Below are 23,531 nucleotides of genomic sequence, written 5' to 3'. Positions count from 1 at the left end.
CTAGCCTGCAGGGAGGCCATTCTATTGCATCATGAACCTCACAAAATGAACCTGTTTGGTAAATGGGAAGGTCCATGAAGGTCCATGGTTCATGTGGACCTATGAACCAAAACCAACCTCCATTTTTTTTTGTTCATGCCCATCCCTGATTTTCTGAGAATATTTCCTCAGAAAAATGTTATTTACTTTCCAGGGTTTGGAAAAAACTTGAATGACAAATATGTCAGCAGGTGCCTGTTACTCAGTTCAGGAGGAATGAGCATCCTCCTCCCAGACCTCAGATCATGCAAATGTTCAATATTCCTGAAGTAATAACAGGCTATTGATGGCAATCCCATTGCTTTCATGAGGTCATGGACAGTGAATCAGAATGGGATGATGGCACTTGGCTAGGAAATACACCAACACAAATTACTAAGGAATGTTGAGGAAGGACTTAGATGGAAATACTGTAGTCCTAACCACTGCATTTAGTAAACAGGGTGTTCAATCATTGTGAATTATTTACCCAAGATTCCCCTGTACTCTATATCATCAGGAGAGGATTAAGGAAAGCTGGCACTTGAATATCAAATAGTAGAATCCAAGAGAGGAACGTAACATTGTTCCTCAGAATCCTGCTGCCATTTATACAGGTGATTACAAAAACTAGTTGAGTATGAGTTTGTGTTTTAAGCGTTGTCACATTGCTTCTGACCTATGGCAACTCCATGAATTAATGAATTCCAGAATGTCCTGCCATTAACAGCCTTGCTTAGGTCTTGCAAACTGAGGGTTGTGGCTTCCTTGATTGAGTCACTCCATCTCATGTTGGGTCTTCCTCTTTTCCTGCTGCCTTCAACTTCTTCTAGCATTATTGTCTTTTCCAGTGAATCTCATCTTATAATGTGACCAAAGTATGATAGCCTCTGTTTGATCATTTTAGCTTTTAGGAACAGTTCAAGCTTGATTTGATCTAGAACCCACTTTTATTAGTCTTTTTGGTGGGCCGTGGTATCCATAAAAATCTCCAGCACCACAAATGAATCAGTTTTCTTCCTGTCAGCTTTCTTCACTGTTCAACTTTCACATGTATACATAGTAATGGGAAATAATATAGTGTGAATTATATTGATCTTGGTTATCAACAATACATACAGTAATTTTCTACCTCCTTCATGGTTGCCCTTCTCAGTTGAAATCTCCTGATTTCTTGCTTGCTTTCTTCCTTTTGGTTGGTGATGGAGCCAAGGAATATAAAATCTTTAACAATGTCAGTTTTTTCAACATCATTCTTAAAGATGTGTAATTCCTCAGTAATCATTCTTTTGTCTTATTGATGTTCAGCTGTAATCCTGCTTTGACACTTTCTGCTATAACCACCAGCAATAGTTTTACGTCTCCATTGTTTTCAGCCAGTAATGCGATATTATCATTTCATATCTCAAATTGTTAATATTCCTTCTACCAATTTTCACTCCACCATCATCTAACTCTAATCCAACTTTCGTTATGACATGTCCTGCATATAGATTGAAGAGACAGGGAGATAAAATACATCTTTGTCTGACACCTTTTCCAAGGGGAAGCCATTCTGTTTCTCCATATTCTGTCCTAACAGTAGCCTCTTGTCAAGTATACAGGTTGCACATCAGAACAATCAGAAGTTGTGGCACACATATTTCATTTAAAAACAACATAAGCTTTTTATGATCCACATATTCAAAAGCTTTGCTGTAATCTATGAAACACAAACTGATTTTCTTCTGAAATTTTCCCACATGCTTAGTAACCATCATAAATTTGCAATATTATCTCTAGCGTCTTTTCTTTTTCTGAATCCAGCTTGAACATCTGGCATTTATTATTTGATGCATGGTAACAGTCTTTGTAGTAAGATTTTGAGCGTCATTTTACTCACATGAGAAAGTCTTTGATGTCTCTTTTTGGAGTTGGAATGTAAACTGAGTGTTTTTCAGTCTGGGGGCCATCGTTTTGTTTTTCATGTTTGTTGGTATATGCTTGTTAAGATTTTGATGGATTCTATTTCTGTGGCATAAATAGCTCTACTGATATCCCATCTACCCCTAGTGATTTGCTTTTCCCAGTGAGTGCTGCTTTCATTTCACTTTCAAAACTTGCAGGTTCCTCAAAAGATTCTTATTGTTCCCAGCTTTTCTTTATATTGGCTTGTTAATGTAGTTCCATTTTGATCTTTCCCTTTGATTTCTTGGATCTTGTGGAACAAATCTCTTGTTTTTCTTTTGCATTCTCTTCTCTTACTTTCAACTGATTAGTATAATAGTTTGCTTTGTCTCTACGTGTCAGTTGCTGGAATGCTGCATTTAGACTTCTGATTCTATTTCTGTTACCATTTACTTTTGCTGCTCATCTCTCTGTAGTAATTTTAAGAGTTCCATCAGTCATCCATCAAGACTTTTCATTTCTTTTGGCTACAAGAATAGTCTTGGTGCATCAAAAATAAAATAAATTCTTCTTTGATAATATCTCTGGTTTCAACCCATAGTTCTGGCTCATGTTCACTTGAATTTAGTAATGCAGATCTGTTCTTTACATGGTCCTTAAACTCTTCACAAATGTTGCTTAGTTAGAATTTTGGCACTATGAATGTTCTGGTGATTACCTTCTGCTTAATTCTGATTTTTTATATTAACCACTCATGGTCTGTATCTGTTGTGGGTCAGCCAGAACCTTACAGCACTGGGGACTCCTTGGGAGAAGAGGTTTCCTAAGGAGGAGAGCTTCAAAAAGTCAGTTCTGAGGTCACTGACTCTAGCAAAGCAACAGGGTTGTGAGAACTCACAGCCAACAGCTGGAGCAGAGCTGTCAGCATTCCCTAGCCCTGCTCTAACAAATGAGGCTCATCACCAGCCCTCCAGCTTCTCCCCCAGCCTTGGAAAACAGAAAGCTAAGACTTAGGGCAGAGCTTCAGGAGAGAAGGTGGAGTGCATGTCTTCTGGCTTGACACCAGCTACTTAATAAAGATGAGTAGCTGCAGGGTTAGGATCAAGCTGGCTGCAATGGAAACTAGTTCTGCAGATAGATATAAAAACCAGCCAAGGGTAGTGTGCCATGTGGAAGCAATAAGTAAATCTGGTAAACTTTGTGACCGCAGCTCTTGGATCTTGACTACTTGTGTGACTTTATACTGGCCTTAGGTTTTGGCTTTGGCTATACCAATCTTGGACTAGTGTATGACTTCTGGACTCCCTGACTATGCCATCTCTGAATGACTCTGATAACATATCTCTGGCTGATAGACCTTTGAACTGAACTCTGGACTCTGGTGTGTGTGGGGGGAGAGCCTGGAAGTATCTCTCTAGCTTGGCCAGCCTGGCCCATGACAGTACCACAATCAATTCCTGGTTTTGTTTTAGCAGAAAACAACAGCTTTTCTATCTTCTGCTTCCAATTGTTCGACTTCTGTATTGGTCTTCTAGTGATGTCCATGTGTACAATTGTCTGGTTGTCTGAAACATGTGTCCACAATGAACAACTTATTGTCTTCACAAAATTCAATGTGTCAGTCCCCTTCTTCACTTTGTGCTTCTAGCTCAAATTTGCCAACACTGTTTGATTCTACTTTGTTTCCCACTTTTATGTTTTGGTCACCTATGATCAGCATATCTTGTTCAGGTGTATAATTAATTTCTTTCTGGACGCCTGTGCAGAAGCTTTCAATTCTCCCTCTTCAGCATCCATAGCTGGGGTGGGAGCTTGAATTATGGTTATGTTGATAGACTTTCCATGAGGTTTGATATTATTTGGTCAGATGTTGCATTATAGTCCCTGATTGTTTGTGGTACATCTTGCCTCCCTATTAGAGTGATTCCATTTCTTCTGTGTTTGTAATTTTCAGAGTAAAATACTTGGTAATTTTTCAACTGAAAATATCCTTATCCAGTCCACTTGAGCTCATTCAGTCCCAGGACTGCAATGTTTAAACATTATGTTTCTTTAATGATTTTGAGTTTATCTTAATTCATACTGCTCACGTTTCATATTTCTATTGTATGTGTAGAACACCCTTGGACTTTCCTTTTGCATCCAATCACATCAACCACTGAATATCCTTTTGGCTTTAAGCCAGTTGCATCATTAAGAACAGCACTTTTTGTAGTTGTCTTCTGCTTTTTCCCAGTAGCTAAGTACAGGGGGACTTAATATAGTGGGAGGACTTTTAAAGATAATTTCTACTATGTGCCACCAAAGCATTATTTAATTTATTTACATCAAAAATGTTGGCTTTCTCCCAGTGTGAGATCCTAGGAGGTTTAAAAATTATCAATAAAAGAAAACATTAAAACAATACATTAAACTCTAGCAAATACTTTAATAAGCTAATACTAATACTTGCCAGTGGTTCCCTTGCTGTACTACAAGCCATGTTTCTTATCATGATTCCATTATGAGTTGATGCCTTGCAAAAGAAATCCATACTATCTTGGTCAGCCTCCATCTATCTTGAAATATGTCCTCCTCTTTTATATTTTTGATTATTAGGTTAGTTCCTCTATTTTTAAAGCCTAATGCAACAGGCTTACTTAAACGGGCACCCACCAATTTTTCTAAAAATGCCCTTTACCAAAAGATTTATTGTATTGTAGTCTATTTTATGTAGTGAATATTTTCTCTTTTATTATAGGCCGGTTTCGAATTTGCCCTATTTGGGCAAACTTATTGAGAGGGCAGTGGCGATGCAGTTACAGACCTTCCTGGATGACGCTTCCGTCCTTGACCCTCTTCAGTCCGGCTTTCGCCCGGGCCATGGGACGGAGACGGTGCTGGTCGCCTTAGTAGATGACCTGCAACGGCATCTGGATCGGGGCGGCTCGGCAGTACTGATGTTGTTGGACCTATCGGCAGCGTTCGATACGGTCGACCATCAGTTACTTGCCCGCCGCCTCGCCGACGCGGGGATTCAGGGGTTGGCCTTGCAATGGCTTTCCTCTTTCCTTGAAGGTCGGGGACAGAGGGTCGCGATTGGGGATGAGCTGTCCCGGAGGCACTCGCTTGATTGCGGGGTGCCTCAGGGTGCGGTTCTTTCCCCGATGTTATTTAACATCTACATGCGTCCCCTCGCCCAGATTGCCCGAAGGTACGGGCTGGGTTGTCACCAGTATGCTGATGACACCCAGCTTTATCTGCTTATGGACGGCCGGCCGGTCTCCGCCCCACAAAATCTGGACCGGGCGCTACAGGCTGTGGCTGGGTGGCTCAAACAGAGCGGGCTGAGGCTAAACCCAGCGAAGACAGAGGTCCTTTGCTTGGGCCGTCGTGGCCCAGGGGGGGAAATACCCCTTCCGGTTTTTGACGGTGCGCCGCTGATGGCGGCGCACAGGGTCAAGAGCCTGGGGGTACTTCTGGAGCCTTCCTTAACTATGGAGGCCCAGATAGCAGCCACTGCCAAGTCCGCATTTTTCCATCTTAGGCGGGCTAGGCAGCTGGCTCCCTTCCTGGAACGCGACGATCTAGCAACGGTGATCCATGCTACGGTCACCTCGAGGCTGGACTACTGCAATGCCCTCTACATGGGGCTGCCCCTGTGTCGAACCCGGAAATTGCAGCTGGTGCAGAACGCCGCCGCCCGGCTGTTATTGGGGCTCCCAAGGTGGGAGCACATTCAGCCGGGACTTCGGGCGCTGCACTGGCTGCCAATATCCTACCGAGTTCGATACAAGGTGCTGGTTATTACCTTTAAAGCCCTATATGGTCTAGGACCTGCCTACCTGAGGGACCGTCTCTCCCCGCATGTTCCCCAGAGAGCACTGAGATCGGGATCTCAAAATCTTTTGGTTGTCCCCGGGCCAAAGGAGGCCCGCTTGAAGATCACAAGAGACCGGGCCTTCTCTGTAATGGCTCCATTTTGGTGGAACCAGCTGCCGGAGGAGGTAAGGGCCCTGCGGGATCTCACCCAATTCCGCAGGGCCTGTAAGACAGTCCTCTTCCGGCTGGCCCACAACTAACGGCCCTGTATACCGACTACTGAATGCTGTATATTGTATACTGAATTTTTACCTGAAGCTGAATGGAGTGTAGCTTTATGACTGCTGGCTGTTTTAATTATGTATAGTTATAACAAATGTTTTATTTTAATTATATATTGTGAATTGTTAATTTAAAGTGTAATTTTATACTTTTATGTTAGTTTTATATATGTTGTAAGCCGCCCTGAGCCACTCGATGGGAAGGGCGGGATATAAATCCCAGATAAATAATTAAAAATAAATAAATAAAAAATATATATATATATTTTAAAAAGGGTTAAGAACATAAGAGAAGCCATGTTGGATCAGGCCAATGGCCCATCCAGTCCAACACTCTGTGTCACACAGTGGCCAAAAAAAATTATATATATATATATATATATATATATATATATATATATATACACACACATACACACACTGTGGCTAATAACCACTGATGGACCTCTGCTCCATATTTTTATCTAAACCCTTCTTGAAGGTGGCCATGCTTGTGGCCGCCACCACCTCCTGTGGCAGTGAATTCCACATGTTAATCACCCTTTGGGTGAAGAAGGTACTTCCTTTTATCCATTTTAACCTGTCTGCTCAGCAATTTCATCGAATGCCCACGAGTTCTTGTATTGTGAGAAAGGGAGAAAAGTACCTCTTTCTCTACTTTCTCCATCCCATGCATTATCTTGTAAAACTCTATCATGTCACCCCACAGTCGACGTTTCTCCAAGCTAAAGAGTCCCAAGCGTTTCAACCTTTCTTCATAGGGAAAGTGTTCCAGCCCTTTAATCATTCTAGTTGCCCTTTTCTGGACTTTCTCCAATGCTATATCCTTTTTGAGGTGCGGCGACCAGAACTGCACACAGTACTCCAAATGAGACCGCACCATCGATTTATACAGGGGCATTATGATACTGGCTGATTTGTTTTCAATTCCATTCCTAATAATTCCCAGCATGGCGTTGGCCTTTTTTATTGCAAACGCACACTGTCTTGACATTTTCAGTGAGTTATCTACCACGATCCCAAGATCTTTCTCTTGGTCAGTCTCTGCCAGTTTACACCCCATCAACTTGTATTTGTAGCTGGGATTCTTGGCCCTAATGTGCATTACTTTGCACTTGGCCACACTGAACTGCATCTGCCATGTTGACGCCCACTCACCCAGCCTCAACAGGTTCCTTTGGAGTTCCTCACAATCCTCTCTGGTTCTCACTACCCTGAACAATTTAGTGTCATCCGCAAACTTGGCCACTTCACTGCTCACTCCGAACTCTAAATCATTTATGAACAAGTTAAAGAGCATGGGACCCAGTACCGAGCCCTGCGGCACCCCACTGCTTACCGTCCTCCATTGCGAAGACTGCCCATTTATACTCACTCTCTGCTTCCTATTACTCAGCCAGTTTTTGATCCACAAGAGGACCTGTCCTTTTACTCCATGACTCTCAAGCTTTCTAAGGAGCCTTTGATGAGGAACTTTATCAAAAGCTTTCTGGAAGTCAAGGTAAACAACATCTATTGGGTCTCCTTTGTCCACATATTTGTTCACCCCCTCAAAGAAATGTAACAGGTTAGTGAGGCAAGATCTTCCCTTACAGAACCCATGCTGAGTCTTCCTCAATAACCTGTGTTCATCAATGTGCCTACTCATTCTGTCTTTGATAATGCTTTCTACCAACTTTCCCGGTATTGAAGTCAGACTGACAGGCCTGTAATTTCCCGGATCTCCTCTGGAACCCTTTTTAAAGATGGGGGTGACATTTGCTACCTTCCAGTCCTCAGGAACGGAGGCAGATTTCTGTCCTTTATAATTGCTACTGCCACCTTTTGTTTTAGGGCCCAGGGTTTGAGGGGACATGTTTCTCAACAGGTACAAAATACATCCACACTATTATTAGCAGAATAAAATTTGCGCCACCTACAGGGCTTTTTTTTTAGCAGGAATGCACAGGAACGCCATTCCAGATATGGTCTCATATGCAAATAAGTTCCTGCTGGCCTTTTTCTGCAAAAAAGGCCCTGGCCACCTATATTATACTTTGTGTTTCCTGCTACTCAGGTCATTGAAGCACGTTTTATCAGCTAGAAGAGGAAACACTTTATTTCACAAGAGAACATAGGAAACATGTGCCCACACTTGCTCATATCTTTTGTATTGTACAGTAAGAGATTTATAAGGTATCTTCCCGCACCTCCCACACAAGCAGCTAGAAGCAGCTCTATTGTTTGACTGAAATCAGTGAAATGTAAGTACATGCTAGCAAAGGTCTGGATAGTGACTGCTTTTGCATTTTGCTTAGTTGGTAAGGTTGGGACTTCAGTATTGAGTTTTACAAAGTTTGGAACAGTTGGGTGAGAGACTTGCATTTATGACATGACATCGATTAATTGGCATAGGTATAGGGCTGCTGCATTCTCAGCTGCTCAGTTTTCCTGTGAAAACACACCTACCAGGATTTTGAAAGTCATTGGTATTGAAGAAGGATTGGTAAATAGGGTGATTAAAAAAGAAGAAGTAATTATTAGGTTTCAACACCCTTTGAAAAAAGGTGTTTGTTATGACACCTTTGAAAATTGCAGCCACCAAATGATTCATTTTGCAGATATAAATGTGATGCATTGTGATTCATTAACAGTCAGGCATCTGCATCATGGACATTATGAAAAATGTTTTTGTTAACACACTTGAGGCCTGTTAAACCCTTAACCCTTGAGAATGGATGTCTGTTTTTTTTTTTGTCAAGCACTTGCCAGGAAATAGGTGACATATTGGGAAACCAGGACTGTGTGGCAAACAATTATAACACTTTAGGGCAACAGCAGATGGGCAATTAAAGCACTTTTTTTTAAAAGGGTGGGCTTAAAAAAAACCTACCAAAAACCTTTGGCAGAAAATCATGTAATGCTGCATAAAATGAGATTTCAGCACCTCAATCGAAGTTTGAGCAATATAGACTTGTTTACTGTTAAGTTTATATATATCCATTGTTTTGAAATGAGTTAGAGGAAAGGGCCATGTCACAAATGAAAAGGGCAATGCCATCAGCTTTTCTTTAAGTTGGTAAATAGTTCTCCCCCTGAATGCCGCAAGGGTGCAAGTTTCCATATCCTGAAAACTGTCATCTTCTTTTTTTGGGTTAAGAGATAACAAGGACACCTGAAAAAATGAGCATGTAAAATATAGGTAGCTGTAGGGGTACAGCAGAAATAAAAGCAACTCAGAGATAGGGTTCCCCTCTTCATAAGAAAACAGCAGGGGATAAATGATGTAGAAGCATCATAAATTCCTTCATCTCAAGTAAATGCTGCATGACAGTTTTCATATTCCAAGGCCAAAAATCTGCCATCCCTCAGATGCAGAGTTCCCCTTTCTCTGTACATGTCTCATCAATGTCTACTGTTTTATTATAAATAACAACAACAAAACAACATCCACACCTTTTTCTATTCCCCTTCACCAGATAGGGATCCCAATCCCCCATTCCCCGCGGGGGATCCCCGATTTGGGGAGGGCTTTCCCACCGCCGGCCAGCTGGCCAGTGGCGGAAATCCCACCCCAAATGAGGTTTTTCAGGCCATTTCTAGTAAAACCAGAAGTAGCCAAAAACCCCCCCAGAAGTGCTACCCTAGAGCAGCCATTTCAGCGGGGAAGCACAAAGGACCACTCAAATGGCTGCTAGCAACTTGAGTGGTCCCTTTTGCTTCCCCTAGGGAAACAAAAAGGACCATTCAAAATGGCTGCAGAGCTTCACTGATCCTGATCACTGAGCAAGCTTGCAGCTAGTTTAGGCTAGCAGCTATCCCTTTTCAGGGATCAGTTTTGCTCCTCTCCATCCCTCCCCAATTAGAAGGGGGGAGGAGTGAAACTGGCAATGAAATGGCTGGCAGCCATTCGAGTGGTCCATTTTCATCCCCCTGGATAACACACAAATGGCTGCCAGCCATTTCCTGTTTGGGCTACTTCTAATTTTACCAGAAATAGTCAAAAACATCATTTGCATACCCACTCACCTCCTGGAACACGCCCCCCCCCCTGGATAACACACAAATGGCTGCCAGCCATTTCCTGTTTGGGCTACTTCTGATTTTACCAGAAATAGTTGAAAACATCATTTGCATACCCACTCACCTCCACCAGAAAGGTAAGGGGGCTTGGCAACCCTAGTGAGTGTGTGTGAGGGAGTGTGTAAGTGCAACCAGCTGCTGGAGAGAATAAGGAAATGACTGTATTCAGAGGAACTCACCACAGTATGTATATTTATTTATTTATTTTAGGGAATGGGAAAGTCTCCTGGCCACACCCCCAAAGTCCCCAGGTATTTTCTTAGTTAGACTTGGCAACCCTATCACCAGAGGAGCGAAGTAACCCAAAGATTATCTAGGCCAGGGGTGTCAAACTAATGAGGTGGGGGTCCTGTGCTGCCAGGCTCCACTGCTCTGCCACCAATCAGCTAGTTGGTGTGTGTGTGGGGAAACTTAACCTGAAAAAGAGGGAAATCCATCTGACATGCAGCAATGTATCTACATCACAGCTCACGTGACCCTAGAAGTGATGTCATCATGTCTGGGTCACCAGGTGACACTTTCATAGTTGGGCAAAAGCTCTATGGTAGAAACCAAATTTACCATAGAGTTTTTTTTCTCAAATAACAGAACGTTGCCCCAGTGTCCCAGAAGCTATGACATCACTTCCAGGTCATGTGGTCAGTGATGTAGAAATGTTGTTGCATGTCAGAAGGGCCTCCTTGCTGCTTCTAGTAAGTCCCCCATTCTCTGCTGCCACGGTGGGACCTGCCAACCCCACATAGTGACCACCCACCAAAGCTGCCATTTTCTCCAGGTGATCTCTATAGACTGGAAATGAGTTGTGATTTTTGAGATCTCCGGGCCCCACTTGAAGGTTAGCAACCCTAGCCTATAGTCACTAATATATTAGTGTAGATACATCTATACTGTATGTAGCCTACTTTGTATGCAGCCTACAGTCATGGATTTTGGGTGTTTGGGCAAGGTAAACTTTCCATTCACCTTTTGTGCATGTACAAAGCAAATACATTATTTTGAAACTGGGTCCATATTTAGGTTTGCCAACTGACAGATCGGGCCTGGAGATCTCCCAGAATAATAACTGATCTTTAGACTGGTATATCCAGGGCTTTTTTTTTGAGCAGGAATGCGCAGGAACACAGTTCTGGCTGGGTTGGTGTCAGGGGGTGTGGCCTAATATGCAAATGATTCCTGCTGAGCTTTTTCTACAAAAAGGCCTGTGTGAATACATGGTGACAGGAGTGTGTGGCCTGATATGCAAATGAGTTCCTGCTGGTTTGTTTCTAACAAAAAAGTGCTGGGTATACCCCACTGAGATCTCTTCCCTCCACAAACCCCACCATTCTCAGGCTCTATCCCCAAATATCCGGGAATCTCCAAAAACTGAGTTGGCAACCCTACCCATATCATTTAACTACACACCCAATATTCTCTGCCTCTCTTCCCCTCTCTAGCTTTGTATGAGTTTTATAATAGCTTTTGGCAATCTAACAAGGGGCTAGATCCTAAACAGACAATAGGCTTATGTCGCCTTGAGACTTCTCGCTTATCCCATCAGGAGTAGCTGTTCTACTCTGTGCTTCATCTCTGCCCTGAGGCAGCCGGGGCTGTGCCCACAGCAGCCTCCATGGTGGGATGAATATTATAGGACAGGGTTGTAGACATTACCCAGCTACTGCTGCTCCTCCTGTCACAGAGGGGGTAATCCTAATAAATCAATTCCAATAGCAATAATACAACATCAGTAAAAGCCAGAAACAGCTGCTGCACTCACATGAGCCTCCCTAGGGCAAGTGCAGTTTAAGCATTTGTAGATGGTTTGGAACTCCTCTGGTAAATTCTGTTTATTACAAGCAATAATATGCTGATTGTGGCTGCTGCAGCTGGGACTTATTTCACTGTTTAAAGGCTTATTTCACTGTTTAAAACTCCAGTTACCGTCTACTATGACATCATGTATACTTTATAGACAGCCTGAGCTCTGTGGTGATGTGAAACAACTTTTATTATTTATCCCAGACCAACAAGACTTCCTGCACAGTGCCACCTAAAGGCTCTTGAGCATTTAAACCTAACACTGCACACAGCATTCTGGTTGTCAAGACTGCATAAATGCCACAGAACCACTGAGGCTCCAGATGCCTCAGTATTAGAAGACTGCCATTTATAAATGATCTTCTTCTTATACAGTTACTGAGTCCGATTGTTATGTGACTTTGTCACTGCCAACTGCTTCATCTGAACATGTGCGCACTGCAACTGTCCACAATACTAAAGATCCAGTGTGGAATCAATCTTTCTGCTACAGAATTGACAGCCGTATAAAGGTAAGACCATGGATTCTGTCTGCTTGATGTTATAAATGCAGATGATCTGTGCGGTTCTGTTAACATCATAAGGAAACAAAAAAGATAAGAACAAAAAAAAATTGTGCCAGAATTAGAAGTCTATGCCCCATATACTTACTACAGAATAAATATATTGAGCATGTTGAAAAACAAATTAACTCTCCAGGATAATTATTCCTTTTGTGGACAGAGTGTTGGATCAGTCCATAAGGAAGCCAGGTTGAGATCCCTAGATGGCTATGCAGCTCACTGGATGGTCTTGAGAGGTTCACTTTCAGCCTGAGTTGCCCAAGAAGACTGTAGTGGATGCAAATGAGGCAACTTAATGTTACTGGGCTTTGCAAAATTTCATAAAATCAGGATGATGATAACCCTTAGAGAATGCTTAAGACAGCAATATTTCACATAATATTTTGTCTTGGTTTAATGAGATTTTTCAAAAGTAAAAATATAAGCATATTTCAGCCAAGGATTATGTCAGATGGAATTTCATTTCTGTTTGGAGAAAGAGATTGCTGCTGTTCTGTTGTTTCCTTCTCCCACTGCAACCCCCCATTGCCAACATGCTATGAAGGTCCACTGACTCCCTGGAACAAAATGGGGGTGGTAGGGTGGGGAGGAATGAGCAAACTGCAGCAGGGGAGGGGATTTGAAAAGTCCCACTCCACAAAGTCCATGGATGGTTGGATATATGTAATAGCAAAGTGCAAAGCCTGGTAAAGAAAAAATTCCCAATTAAGTAATATCTCCCCAAATTTCAGTCAGTTTTTCTAATTAGCAATGTAGTTTTTTGGGCATTTTTCCTATAGTATAAAAATTAGTAATTTGAATGGCCAAAAATCATTCTGTATAGCAACATGTATGCAAACTGAGTGATTTTTTAAATTATTTTTTCCTCGCACAAGAATAACCTAAATGTAAAACAATGATGATTAAAATGGCACTTCTTTCCTATATTCTAGCTTAAATTACAACTCTTTCTAGCAAATATATTATGTGGAAAAAGCAAACTTCTAAACCAATGTGCACTCTTAACTCTTCAGTGGTTTAATTGATTTTTGTTTTGTTTCATTGGTAAGGCTGCTACTTGGAGTCCCCTGTCAAATGTTACTTCTGTTTCCTTCTGTTCACCACCTAAATCCAACAAAATAATAAAAATGCATGATTTACCCAGTTTCATTGGCTGTCACATTGACCAGGGTCCTCTGCATGTTGACTGTCTAATCTGCCCACTTGGCAGCTCTGCTCATTAGTGCTCATCTAATGATCTTTAAGTCCCTCTGCTTTTGCAAAGGCCAGCATGCTTTCAGGTATGCATCCCACTTTTAGTGGATGTCTATATCTAACCTGCACAGGGGACCTTTCCTTTTTCCTTCCTATATCTAACCAAGTTCTGAATGAAGTTCTGAATGATAGGCAGAAAGTGTTGACAAAGTATACAACATATGTTCAAATGTAATTTAGTTGGATGAATGAGACACATGCTGATAAATATGGATGGAATGTTCAAATGAATCATTGCATTTCATTTATTAATCTTGAACTGACTTTAAAAAGTTTTCTTTGGGGAGCCATTTAAACCAAACAGCTGAGTGGCAAGGAGCTCCCTGCTGCTAAGCTGTTTGGTCCCCTGCTTTCTGCTCCCTGAGGCTTTTCTTGGGGAGCAGAAAGCAGTTGAGTGGCTTCCAGCCACTTAAACCAAACAGCTGTTTTTCATGAAGAGCTTTAAAACCCTTGTTTTCTGTTTTTCATGAACTGTCATGAATTGCATCAAAATCCATGAAAGTTCATGGTGATTCTTCAATTTGTGAACATTGCTTAGCGAATACTTGACAAACTTTAGTTTGTCAGCCAGTTTGTGCTCATGCCTACTCAGAACTAAGGGTCCTAACCTACATGACTAACCTACATCCTAACCTACATGACTGACTTGATTTTTGTCAGTCTAGGATCTGGGAGACCCATGTTCAAATTCTTGCTCTGCTGAGTGACCTCGGGGCAGTCACATACTCATAGCCTGACTACCTTATAGGATGAAGATTAAATGGAGAAGAGGAGAATGTAGTGAACTGTTTTGGGTTCACATTGTGAAGAAAGGTAGTATGTAAATAAAATACTTCAGGGCCATTCTCTTTCCCTCTTATACCTAAGCAAATGGAAAACATATATTCTGGCCTGCAGTTTTTCCTGTTGGGTTCTCTGAAACTCAAAATACAGACTTTCAAAAATTTCTGTTACCAGAATATGCTTCTGTTACTAGAATGTTCTGCAACTGAAAATCTGTGATGAAGATACTTTCTCCAAAGATGATGAGCTCTACACAGTTCTCTTTGATGTCGCTAAACTGCATCCTGGAAAAACTAGTCTTGTCACCTTCAAATTGAATCCACAAGTGAGTGGTGATATCAGAGTCGGAAATATATGATGAAACAAAGGCATGCCTAGATTTGCCATACTTTGGATTATATTGGATTTTACCAACATGTGCTAGTTATTGCACTAACAAACTGATAGTGTTAATTCTCAAGAGCCTTGGGGAGTAGGAATGTGGGAGGATTTATGACTATCATTTAAAAAAATAAACGATAAAACGTATCTTCTCATTTTCTGCGTGATAAAACTCAGAGGGATAGTGAGCCACTTTCATGCATGTTTCAGATGGTAGCTATATTGGTCTGCAGTAAAACTGCTAGCTTCAGTAGCATCTGAGTAGACCAACAAGATTTTGGGGAATGAGCTTTTGAGAGTCAGAGCTCCCTATTGTGGAGAAATGAATCAAATCAAATAGATAGCTCCATTCGCTTTTCCTCTTATACATAAACAAGGGGAAAATGTATATTCTGGCCTGAGGTTTTCTGTCTTGGGTTCTTTGAAACTCAAAACACAGACTATCTGATGAAGGGAACTTTGACTCTTGAAAGCTCATACCCTTAAAATCTTCTTGTTGGTCTCCAGGTGCTATTGGATTTGAATCTAATTGTTGCATGTGTTTGTCTAGCTATCTATTTTCAAAAACTGAGCCCTGGTTACAAAGTTTAATTACAACTTTGTAATTTAAATAGGGTTTAAGAATACTACCTTTTGATCTCTAGAAATCATGGGTTATCCAGGCATAAGGTTAATTAGTGGGGCAGAGATAAATTGAATATAAAGGTTAAAATCTCTGTACAATCATGGATCATATTATTAGATAATGAAATATGGAACTGTAAAATAAGTCACCAATGCTGACTAGTTATTGCATCCCCTTAGATTATATCACAAAACAATGTAAGTTGGATCCCATGAAACATTTGCACTTGCCCAGGAGTTTTTGTACAAGTGCAAACACAAGGAAGTCATCACAAGTACCCTTTTGCAACTTGATTAAGTTCTGTCTTGTATTTCTCCTTGCACAAGACATAGTTCAAGGTACATTTCAGCAACTTCCCTTCCAATAATGACCTTTCTTAAGTCAGAGCATATGGTACCTGCTGACTGGACTGTAATGATGGCATTAAATAGTCTTTTTATTTTTTTATGCACCAACAATGATCAGAAATTATTTGAACTTAAATCAATGTCTTGAGCAAACACAACTACGCTAAGTAAAATTTCTCTTCTGCTGTTGCATCATGGGGTCCAACCTGTGCATGGTATTTCTGGAAAACACTCTAATTGATGCTCCTTTTACTGTCTTCAGAATCCCTTATTTTTGAAATAGAAGACAGCACTAAATAAAGACACAATTTTACCTTTAAACTGAGACAATCTGATTTTTTAAAAGAAAGACTCCCTTCAACAAAAATACAAACAAGCAATTTTCAGGATAAGCTTTCCACTTCATAATAAGCCTGAAAAATATGAAGACTCCATAGAAAATGCATGGAAACTACCCAAATGAGACAACGAGAAAGGGTCTTATACATCATATCTAGTGTTGGCAGTGATATGAAAGTGGAAAAAGGCATTCTAAAAATTACTGCATTCATGCCTCTGGTGATTAATAATGAGATAAAAGAATGGAGGATCAAGTGCCACTAGATTAATAACAGGTACCTGAAAATTGAAAGAAATATTGCATAAATTATTTATTTATTGGATTTATGTCCTGTCCTCTCCTGCAAGTGGGCTCAGGGTGGGTAACAACATTTCATTAGACAGCAAAGAAGCATCAAAACATTAAAATTAAAACAAAACAAAGCTACTATTAAAATGAAATATAAAAACGATTTTAATAATCTTTGCCCTCTTTATTTCCAGACATGGGAAGAGCTGGAAGTAGAATTCACATTACAGCACCTGTGAGTACAAGTTGATGTTACACAGAATTTACTATTACAAAAAAAAAGCTGGGGGGGGGGGAGGGAAGAGTAATATATCACATTACAACAAAGAGAGCACATACTGTGATAATATAGTGCTTGTGGAGTACGGTTGCCAGGTCTCCCTGGCCACTGCCAAGAGTTGGTTCCATAGGGTTACCAGGCCAAGATTGGAAAACACCTGGTGATTTGGGTATGGAGCCTGGGGAGGGTAGAGACTCCATTGGGGTACAATGCCATAGAGTCCACCGTCCAAGGCATCCATTTTCTCCAGAGGAACTGATCTCTGTAGTCCAGAGATGAATTGTAATTCTGGGGGACCCCTAGGTCCCACTTGGAGGCTGACTTTCCTATTGTGGAGCCTCATGCAAGGTAAAGGGAAAAAACTAGAACTCTGAGGCCTGGAAGGGACTGGCAGAGGAGCATTTCTAGCTTACACTTAGGTGTGTGTGCATGTGTGTGGACACAGAGTTTAGGAAGAGTGAGAGTAAGTAGTTACAGCCTAGGATCAGCCTGGGGTCAGCATAGGGGTAGTACATAAACATCTAGTTTCTTTAAATGAAACTAAATGAGAGCCAGTTTGGTGTAGTAGTTAAGTGTGCAGATGCTTATCTGGGAGAGCCAGGTTTGATTCCTCACTCCTCCACTTGCAGCTTCTGGATTGGCCTTGGGTCAGCCATAACTCTAGCAGAGCTGTCCTTCAAAAGGCAGCTTCTATGAGAGTTCTCTCAGCTCCACCCACCTCACAGGGTATCTGCTGTGAGGGCGGAAAGTAAAGCAGATTGTAAGCTGCCCTTAGACTCTGAGATTCAGAGTGAAGGATGGGATAAAAATCCAGTATCTTCTTTTTAAGTCCTCGGGGCCAGATGAAGTGCATCCAAGGGTACTAAGAGAATTTGCAGATGTAATTTCCAACCCTCAGTCCATTATTTTTGAGCATTCTTGGAGAACAGTTGAAGTGCCAGAAGACTGGAGGTGGACGAATGTTGTCCCCATCTTCAAGAAAGGGAAAAGGAGAATCTGGGTAGCTACCAACCTATCAGTTTGATGTCTACACCTGGAAATTTTTTAGAACAAATTGTCAGTCAGTCAGTCCTGACAGCAGTGATCACTAAGAGCCAGCATGGGTTTCTCAAGAACAAGACATGTCACACTAACCTTATCTCATTTTTTTGAGAAAGTTTCTACCTTGCTGGATCAGGGGAATGCTGTAGACGTCGTTTATCTTGATTTTTTTTTAAAAATGAACACACTTTATTTTGAAAAAATAATAAATACAGGAAAAAACAAAGCAAGCTGCAATTATCAAAATTAGATCATACTATTACAGTGTTTGAAATATTCAGGAAATACACTGCAACTATTACCAAGTTTATCTTGATTTCAGTAAGGCTTTTGATAAGGCTCTACATACTGTTCTTGTTGACAAGTTGGTAAAATGTGGTTTGGATCTTGTTACCGTTAGGTGGATCTCTAACTGGTTAACAGATTGCACACAAAGAGTGTTTGTGAATGATTCCTCATCCTCTTGGAGAGAAGTGACAAATGGAGTGCCTCAAGGATCTGTCCTGGGACCTGTTTTGTTCAGCATCTTTATAAATTGTTTGGATGAAGGAACAGAGGGAATGCTTATTAAATTTGCAGATGATACTAAATTGGAAGGGGTTCAAAAATACAATAGAAGCCAGAGACAGGATACAGGATGATCTTGACAGGCTAGAAAACTGGGCTAAAACAAGTAAAATGAATTTTAACAGGGATAAATGTAAAGTTCTGCATTTAGGTAGGAAAAAATCCAATGCGTCATTATGGGATGGGGGAGACTTGTCTTGGCAGTGGTATGTGTGAAAAAGAATCTAGGGGTCTTAGTGGACCATACACTGAACATGAGTCAGCAGTGTGATGTGGTAGCTAAAAAGGCAAATGCAATTTTGGTTTGTATCAGTAGAAGTATAGTGTCCAGATTAAGTGAAATGATGGTATTGCTTTACTCTGCTTTGGTTAGACCTCACCTATTGTTCATTTTTGGGCACCACAATTTAAGAAGGATATAGACAAGCTGGAACATGTCCAAAGGAGGGCAACAAAGATGGTGAGGGGTCTGGAGACCAAGTCCTATGAAGAAAGGTTGAAGGAGCTGGGTATATTTAGCCTAAAGAGGAGACAACTGAGAGGTGATATGACCACCATCTTCAAGTATTTGAAGAGCTGCAATATAGAGGATGGTGCAGAATTATTTTCTGTTGCCTCAGAAAGTCAGGCAAGAACCTACAGGTTGAAATTAAATCAAGTGTTTCTGGCTAAACATTAGGAAGAACTTCCTGGCAGAGCGATTCCTCAGTGGAACAAGTTTCCTTGGGAGGTGGTGGACTCTTCTTCCTTGGAGGTTTTTAAACAGAGGCTAGATGGCCATCTGTCAGCAATGCTGATTCTGTGAATTAGTCAGATCATGAAATGGAGGGCAGGAAGGGTTGCTTGCATCAGTGCTTAGTTCTTGTGGCCCTTTCTTATACGCCCAGGAAAATGCTGATTGACACTTTGGGGTCAGTAAATTTTTTTTCTCCAGGCCAGTGTGGCAAGGGGTCCTGGAGGTTTTTGTCATCTTCTGGGCATGAAGCAGGGGTCATTGGGGATCTATGTAAGGGGGGGGGTGTATTTGTGGGTTTCCTGCATTGTGCAGAGGGTTGGACTAGATTACCCTAGAGGGCCCTTCCAACTCTATGATTCTATGAATGTGATGTCTGGACTATGGGCCAGCTTGAAATTCAGACTTTGTTGAGTGGCTGGGGGTTTTAGAGGCTGTTTCTGCAGATGAGCCACCTTGAGGCATAGATGAAGTGGAACTCTTAAGCAACCAGAGTCAGAATGATGTACAGTGCTTTTCAATAGAATGCCAAATTTGTGACTGCAACTGGGAAAATGTTGACATAATTTACAACTTGGCAGGATTTTGAAAATTTGAAATAAAATAATTTTAAAACTTCTTGAGGAAAATTTGTACTGATAAAGTATAATGAAATGAAGTTTAATAGATTAATATCTTGTTTTACCAAAATGCAATAACAGGGCATGAGGATGTCCGCATTCAAGGAAAGCAAAGAGTATAGCTGTGGAGCCACATGCAACCTGCCTCTGTGCCAGTCCCAGCCTTTGTCTGTGCAGGCATGCAGCTCTCACTGGGTTGTATGTTCCATATGAGTCCCCAACCTGTTAGCTGAATGGATGCTGGATAGACTGCCTATACTGTGTGGCCTCTTAAGGGTAAAGCTAGCAGTATTGCTATTGCACTGTCTCCAGGAATTTAATATTTAGAGGTGGTATAATATAAATTTCCCAATTGAGGTTTCCCAAGCGAATTCAAATACCTGCATAAAGCATTTTCTAAAATCTGTTTTGTCTGTATCTGGGACAGGAAAATAACACATGAATCCACTTTATGCATCACTTGTGCGGTATTAAGACCTGGATCATACTCTCACTCAATGTCCTGAAAAATTGCTTCTGGTATTACATTTCTCTTCTAATGTTTTAGCGATGCATGTAGGGAATTAGTCTGAAGATATTTAGAGGTGTAGTGTTTGAGATGTCAAAAAGAATGAAAGCACAAAATGCATAAATTGCAAAGAAAGTCCTAAGAGACAGACATAAAATATGGCATTCTTTAAACACCAACATTTCTTTAATGTGGGGGAAAATATCCAAGCTGCATTTATATCATATACACAAAGATCCCACTTTTATCCTTTTCAGTATATATATTTCCCCAATGTGCATTGGGGAAGTATGATTGCCCAGTTTCCCCATCTCTTGTATATATGGTTGCCAGATCCCCTTGCCTGTTCGGTTGGGGGCTCTTGGGAGTGTTCCAGAAGTAGGCAGGGATGTCATGTGAGGACATCCTGGTATTTGGATAAAACGTTGGGGTTTTGCCCTCAACATCATAGAGTTTTCCCAAATACCAGAGCATCCCCACGTGTTGTCATTGCATCAGGGATGTTGCATAGCACCATCTCTCTTTAGGGAAGAGTTTCCCCCTGCCAGCCAGCTGGTCTGCAGCTGAAAATGGGGAATTCCACTCTGGGACCTAGGGGCTGGCAACCTTACTTGTATACCATGCAGTGAACAAATAATTTCTGCAGAGACATACACTATGCCATTTTTTCCTACACAGAAGTTGTATTCATGAAGGAAAAGCATTGGAGGTAGCTGGAAATATCCCTCAGATGCATTTGAGATTTTGACATGCATTTTTGGACAGCTACTCATACTTTTTAAAAAAAACACCATTCATTCATTACAAATCCTGGACGCAAACGTGCCTTAATGACAGTTTAAAAAGTAAACTAAACACTTGGTGAATAATACTAAGAATGGTGGTAATTGAGGCCACCCTAGAGAAGATGTCTTATCCCAGTGGCCAAAAAAAGGAAAAGGCACCCAGAAGAGGACTTCTGAAAACCTACTTTGGAAATGCCCTGAACATCCTTGTAAGATGGCAATATAAACATTCCATTCATTAGTTAAAATTAACTTTGGATTAAACACTAAAAAAACCCCCCACAGTAAAATCATTGCATGGTAATGGTTGTTGGATGCCCTAATGTCACCTGGCATACATTGTAATTGCCTATAGTATTCCCTTTGATCAATATAAAAGCCAAGTCTTTGCTGTCAGTACCAAATGTGAGCCACATGATTGCTGCTGACCATTTGGAGCAGCTGTACCAAGGCTGGTCCACAGAATGCTTTTGCCATCAACAACTGAGTCAAGAAACTCTATACGTAGGCCAGGTTTGCTCAAGGGCGACAACTGATGCCCCTGAAGGCAGTGGTGGAGGAGGTGAGTTCTTTTTTATTTAGGTAGTTGATTGATGTGTTTTCTACTCATGTAGTAGCCTGTTGTATAGCATTAATGCTGATGTTCTTTCTTTTTTTCTTTTGCTCTTAGACCCCACAGAAATGGACGTCGGGCGGCTCCTGCTGCAACTAACACTAACACAACGAACACAAGTTTTTTTACTACAGCATCACGTTGGGCCCATTGGTTTCGCCATATCCACATCCCCAGGCCTCCTGGCTTTTAATGAAACACATCAATTCTCACATTTCTAGCATGAAGCTGTCCTTTCCCTGAACTGGTGCTTTGGAGCTGAACTGGAAGGTTAAGTGGTTCACTGAAACAGCAGGTAACAAGTGTCATGGAATGACTTCTTAGCTTGCTGACCAAAGTGGTTATATGGTGGCCTCCTGCTGCTCAGATGAGTGAAGAACCACTGTGGACTGAACTCATGGAGCTGTGACTTTGGGGAGATGGATGCACTGAGTGAACACTTTAGATCCACAAAGGTCCAGATGGATGGCAGACTTTTTGTGAATGATTTCCTCTTAATTTCACATCTCATTTTCTTTCAGGCAAATTTGGATCAAAACACTTTTATGTATAGAAATTAGCAACAAGAAGAAAGTAAAAGTAAAGGGGGGAAGTACATAAATAGTGTAAATAAATGTATAAAAGATATAGGACCATAAAGAAAGGTTAAAATTTTATTGTATGTGGTTTTTATTTAATTCAATAAATTGCCTGTAGTTTTTAAAATTCTGATTTAGCATTAGTATTGTTTTTCTTGTTTTGTTGCATTTTCATTATCATGTTGGGATGAAGTCACATTTATTTTGTTATCCTGGCCATGTGGTTTCCCCTCCACCCAAGCCCTTAAACCTGTTCCAGCTTTACACTAAAGTGAAATAAAGGTATTTTTTGGTGGAAATGCTCCATATTAAAGTCGCTGTAGACACATGCAGAGTTGAAATCTTATAGGACTCTCACATCTAAGGATCAGCATTGGAAGCTGATGAAATAAGGTGTTCAAGTTGGGCCCAGTGTGAATTTGCCTGGAGCATTTTGAAACATGTTTGCTATTTGTTAGAACAGCACTTTAAAACGCTAACTCCAGGCTTTGCTTGCTGTATATGAGAGGGCGATAGGGCAAAGCTAAACTGGTTTGTGTAATTATTGTCAGCAGATTATATAGTCCAGATAACATCTCACATTGTACTACCCTTTGTTATCATAGTACAGTTTAAACTTTTATTTCAGTAGAACTTCAAAAGTCATGATTCTTGTTCCTAAAACATTTAATTAAAGGATTTATTTCTCTCTTGCTCGCTCTTTGACCACTACATCACATTTATTGGGAGATAAATTCTGTGTTCTTTTACAATAAAATTTAAACTCCAACTCTGTGGTTCTAAACAAACATGTACACATCCATCCCAAATCCTCATCTGTTTTGAGCACTTCAAAATTCCTTAACCATAAGTTCTGTTTTGCAATTTTGGTCTCCTTATACAATAAGTGAAATGTATCTTGAACTTCTTAGTGCAACGATATGAAGCAGACTATGTTAATGATCATCTTGTACGGTTGCCATACTGAGACAAACCAGAAAAATACTGTAAGTACATTCCCCCTACACATTGGCACCCAAGGCAAGTAACAACCGATAACAATGTACAATAAATGTCAAGGACATGACATTAAACTAGAACAACATGGAAGGAAAAATGAAAGAATACAGCTAGAAGCATTTATTTTGCCAAGACTCTCACTGTTCCCAAAGCTCATTGAAACAGCTCAGTTGGGACCTCACTGAAAAGCCAGCTAGAAACTCCACAGTTATGAAGCAAGGACCACGAATATCTGAGCCATGGCTGTTTCTTCAACTACAATTTGGGATGTGAAGTAACAAGTGTGTGGATGTCTGAGCAGATGGGGACCACAGCAGATTTTGTTTTAAAGGCAAGACATAGAATCTCATCTGAAAGATGCAGGGTTTTTTTTTTTTTTA

The 23,531-nt window shown here is 40.9% G+C and overlaps 1 protein-coding gene across 1 annotated transcript in view; it reads left to right on the top strand.

Annotated features, from left to right (window-relative positions):
- Positions 1-23,531, top strand: part of LOC132589611 (cytosolic phospholipase A2 epsilon-like) — a 106,481-nt gene that overhangs the window by 31,806 nt on the left and 51,144 nt on the right. The window contains exons 4-6 of the mRNA XM_060262360.1: positions 12,222-12,358; positions 14,640-14,771; positions 16,622-16,662. Coding sequence (XP_060118343.1) covers positions 12,222-12,358; positions 14,640-14,771; positions 16,622-16,662 — 310 coding nt within the window. The remainder of the gene's footprint in view (positions 1-12,221; positions 12,359-14,639; positions 14,772-16,621; positions 16,663-23,531) is intronic.

Source organism: Heteronotia binoei, chromosome 21, assembly GCF_032191835.1.
Source record: "Heteronotia binoei isolate CCM8104 ecotype False Entrance Well chromosome 21, APGP_CSIRO_Hbin_v1, whole genome shotgun sequence".
Lineage (NCBI taxonomy): Eukaryota > Metazoa > Chordata > Lepidosauria > Squamata > Gekkonidae > Heteronotia > Heteronotia binoei.
Note: the sequence above shows the minus strand (reverse complement) of the source record. Positions and strands in the feature narration are given on the sequence as shown.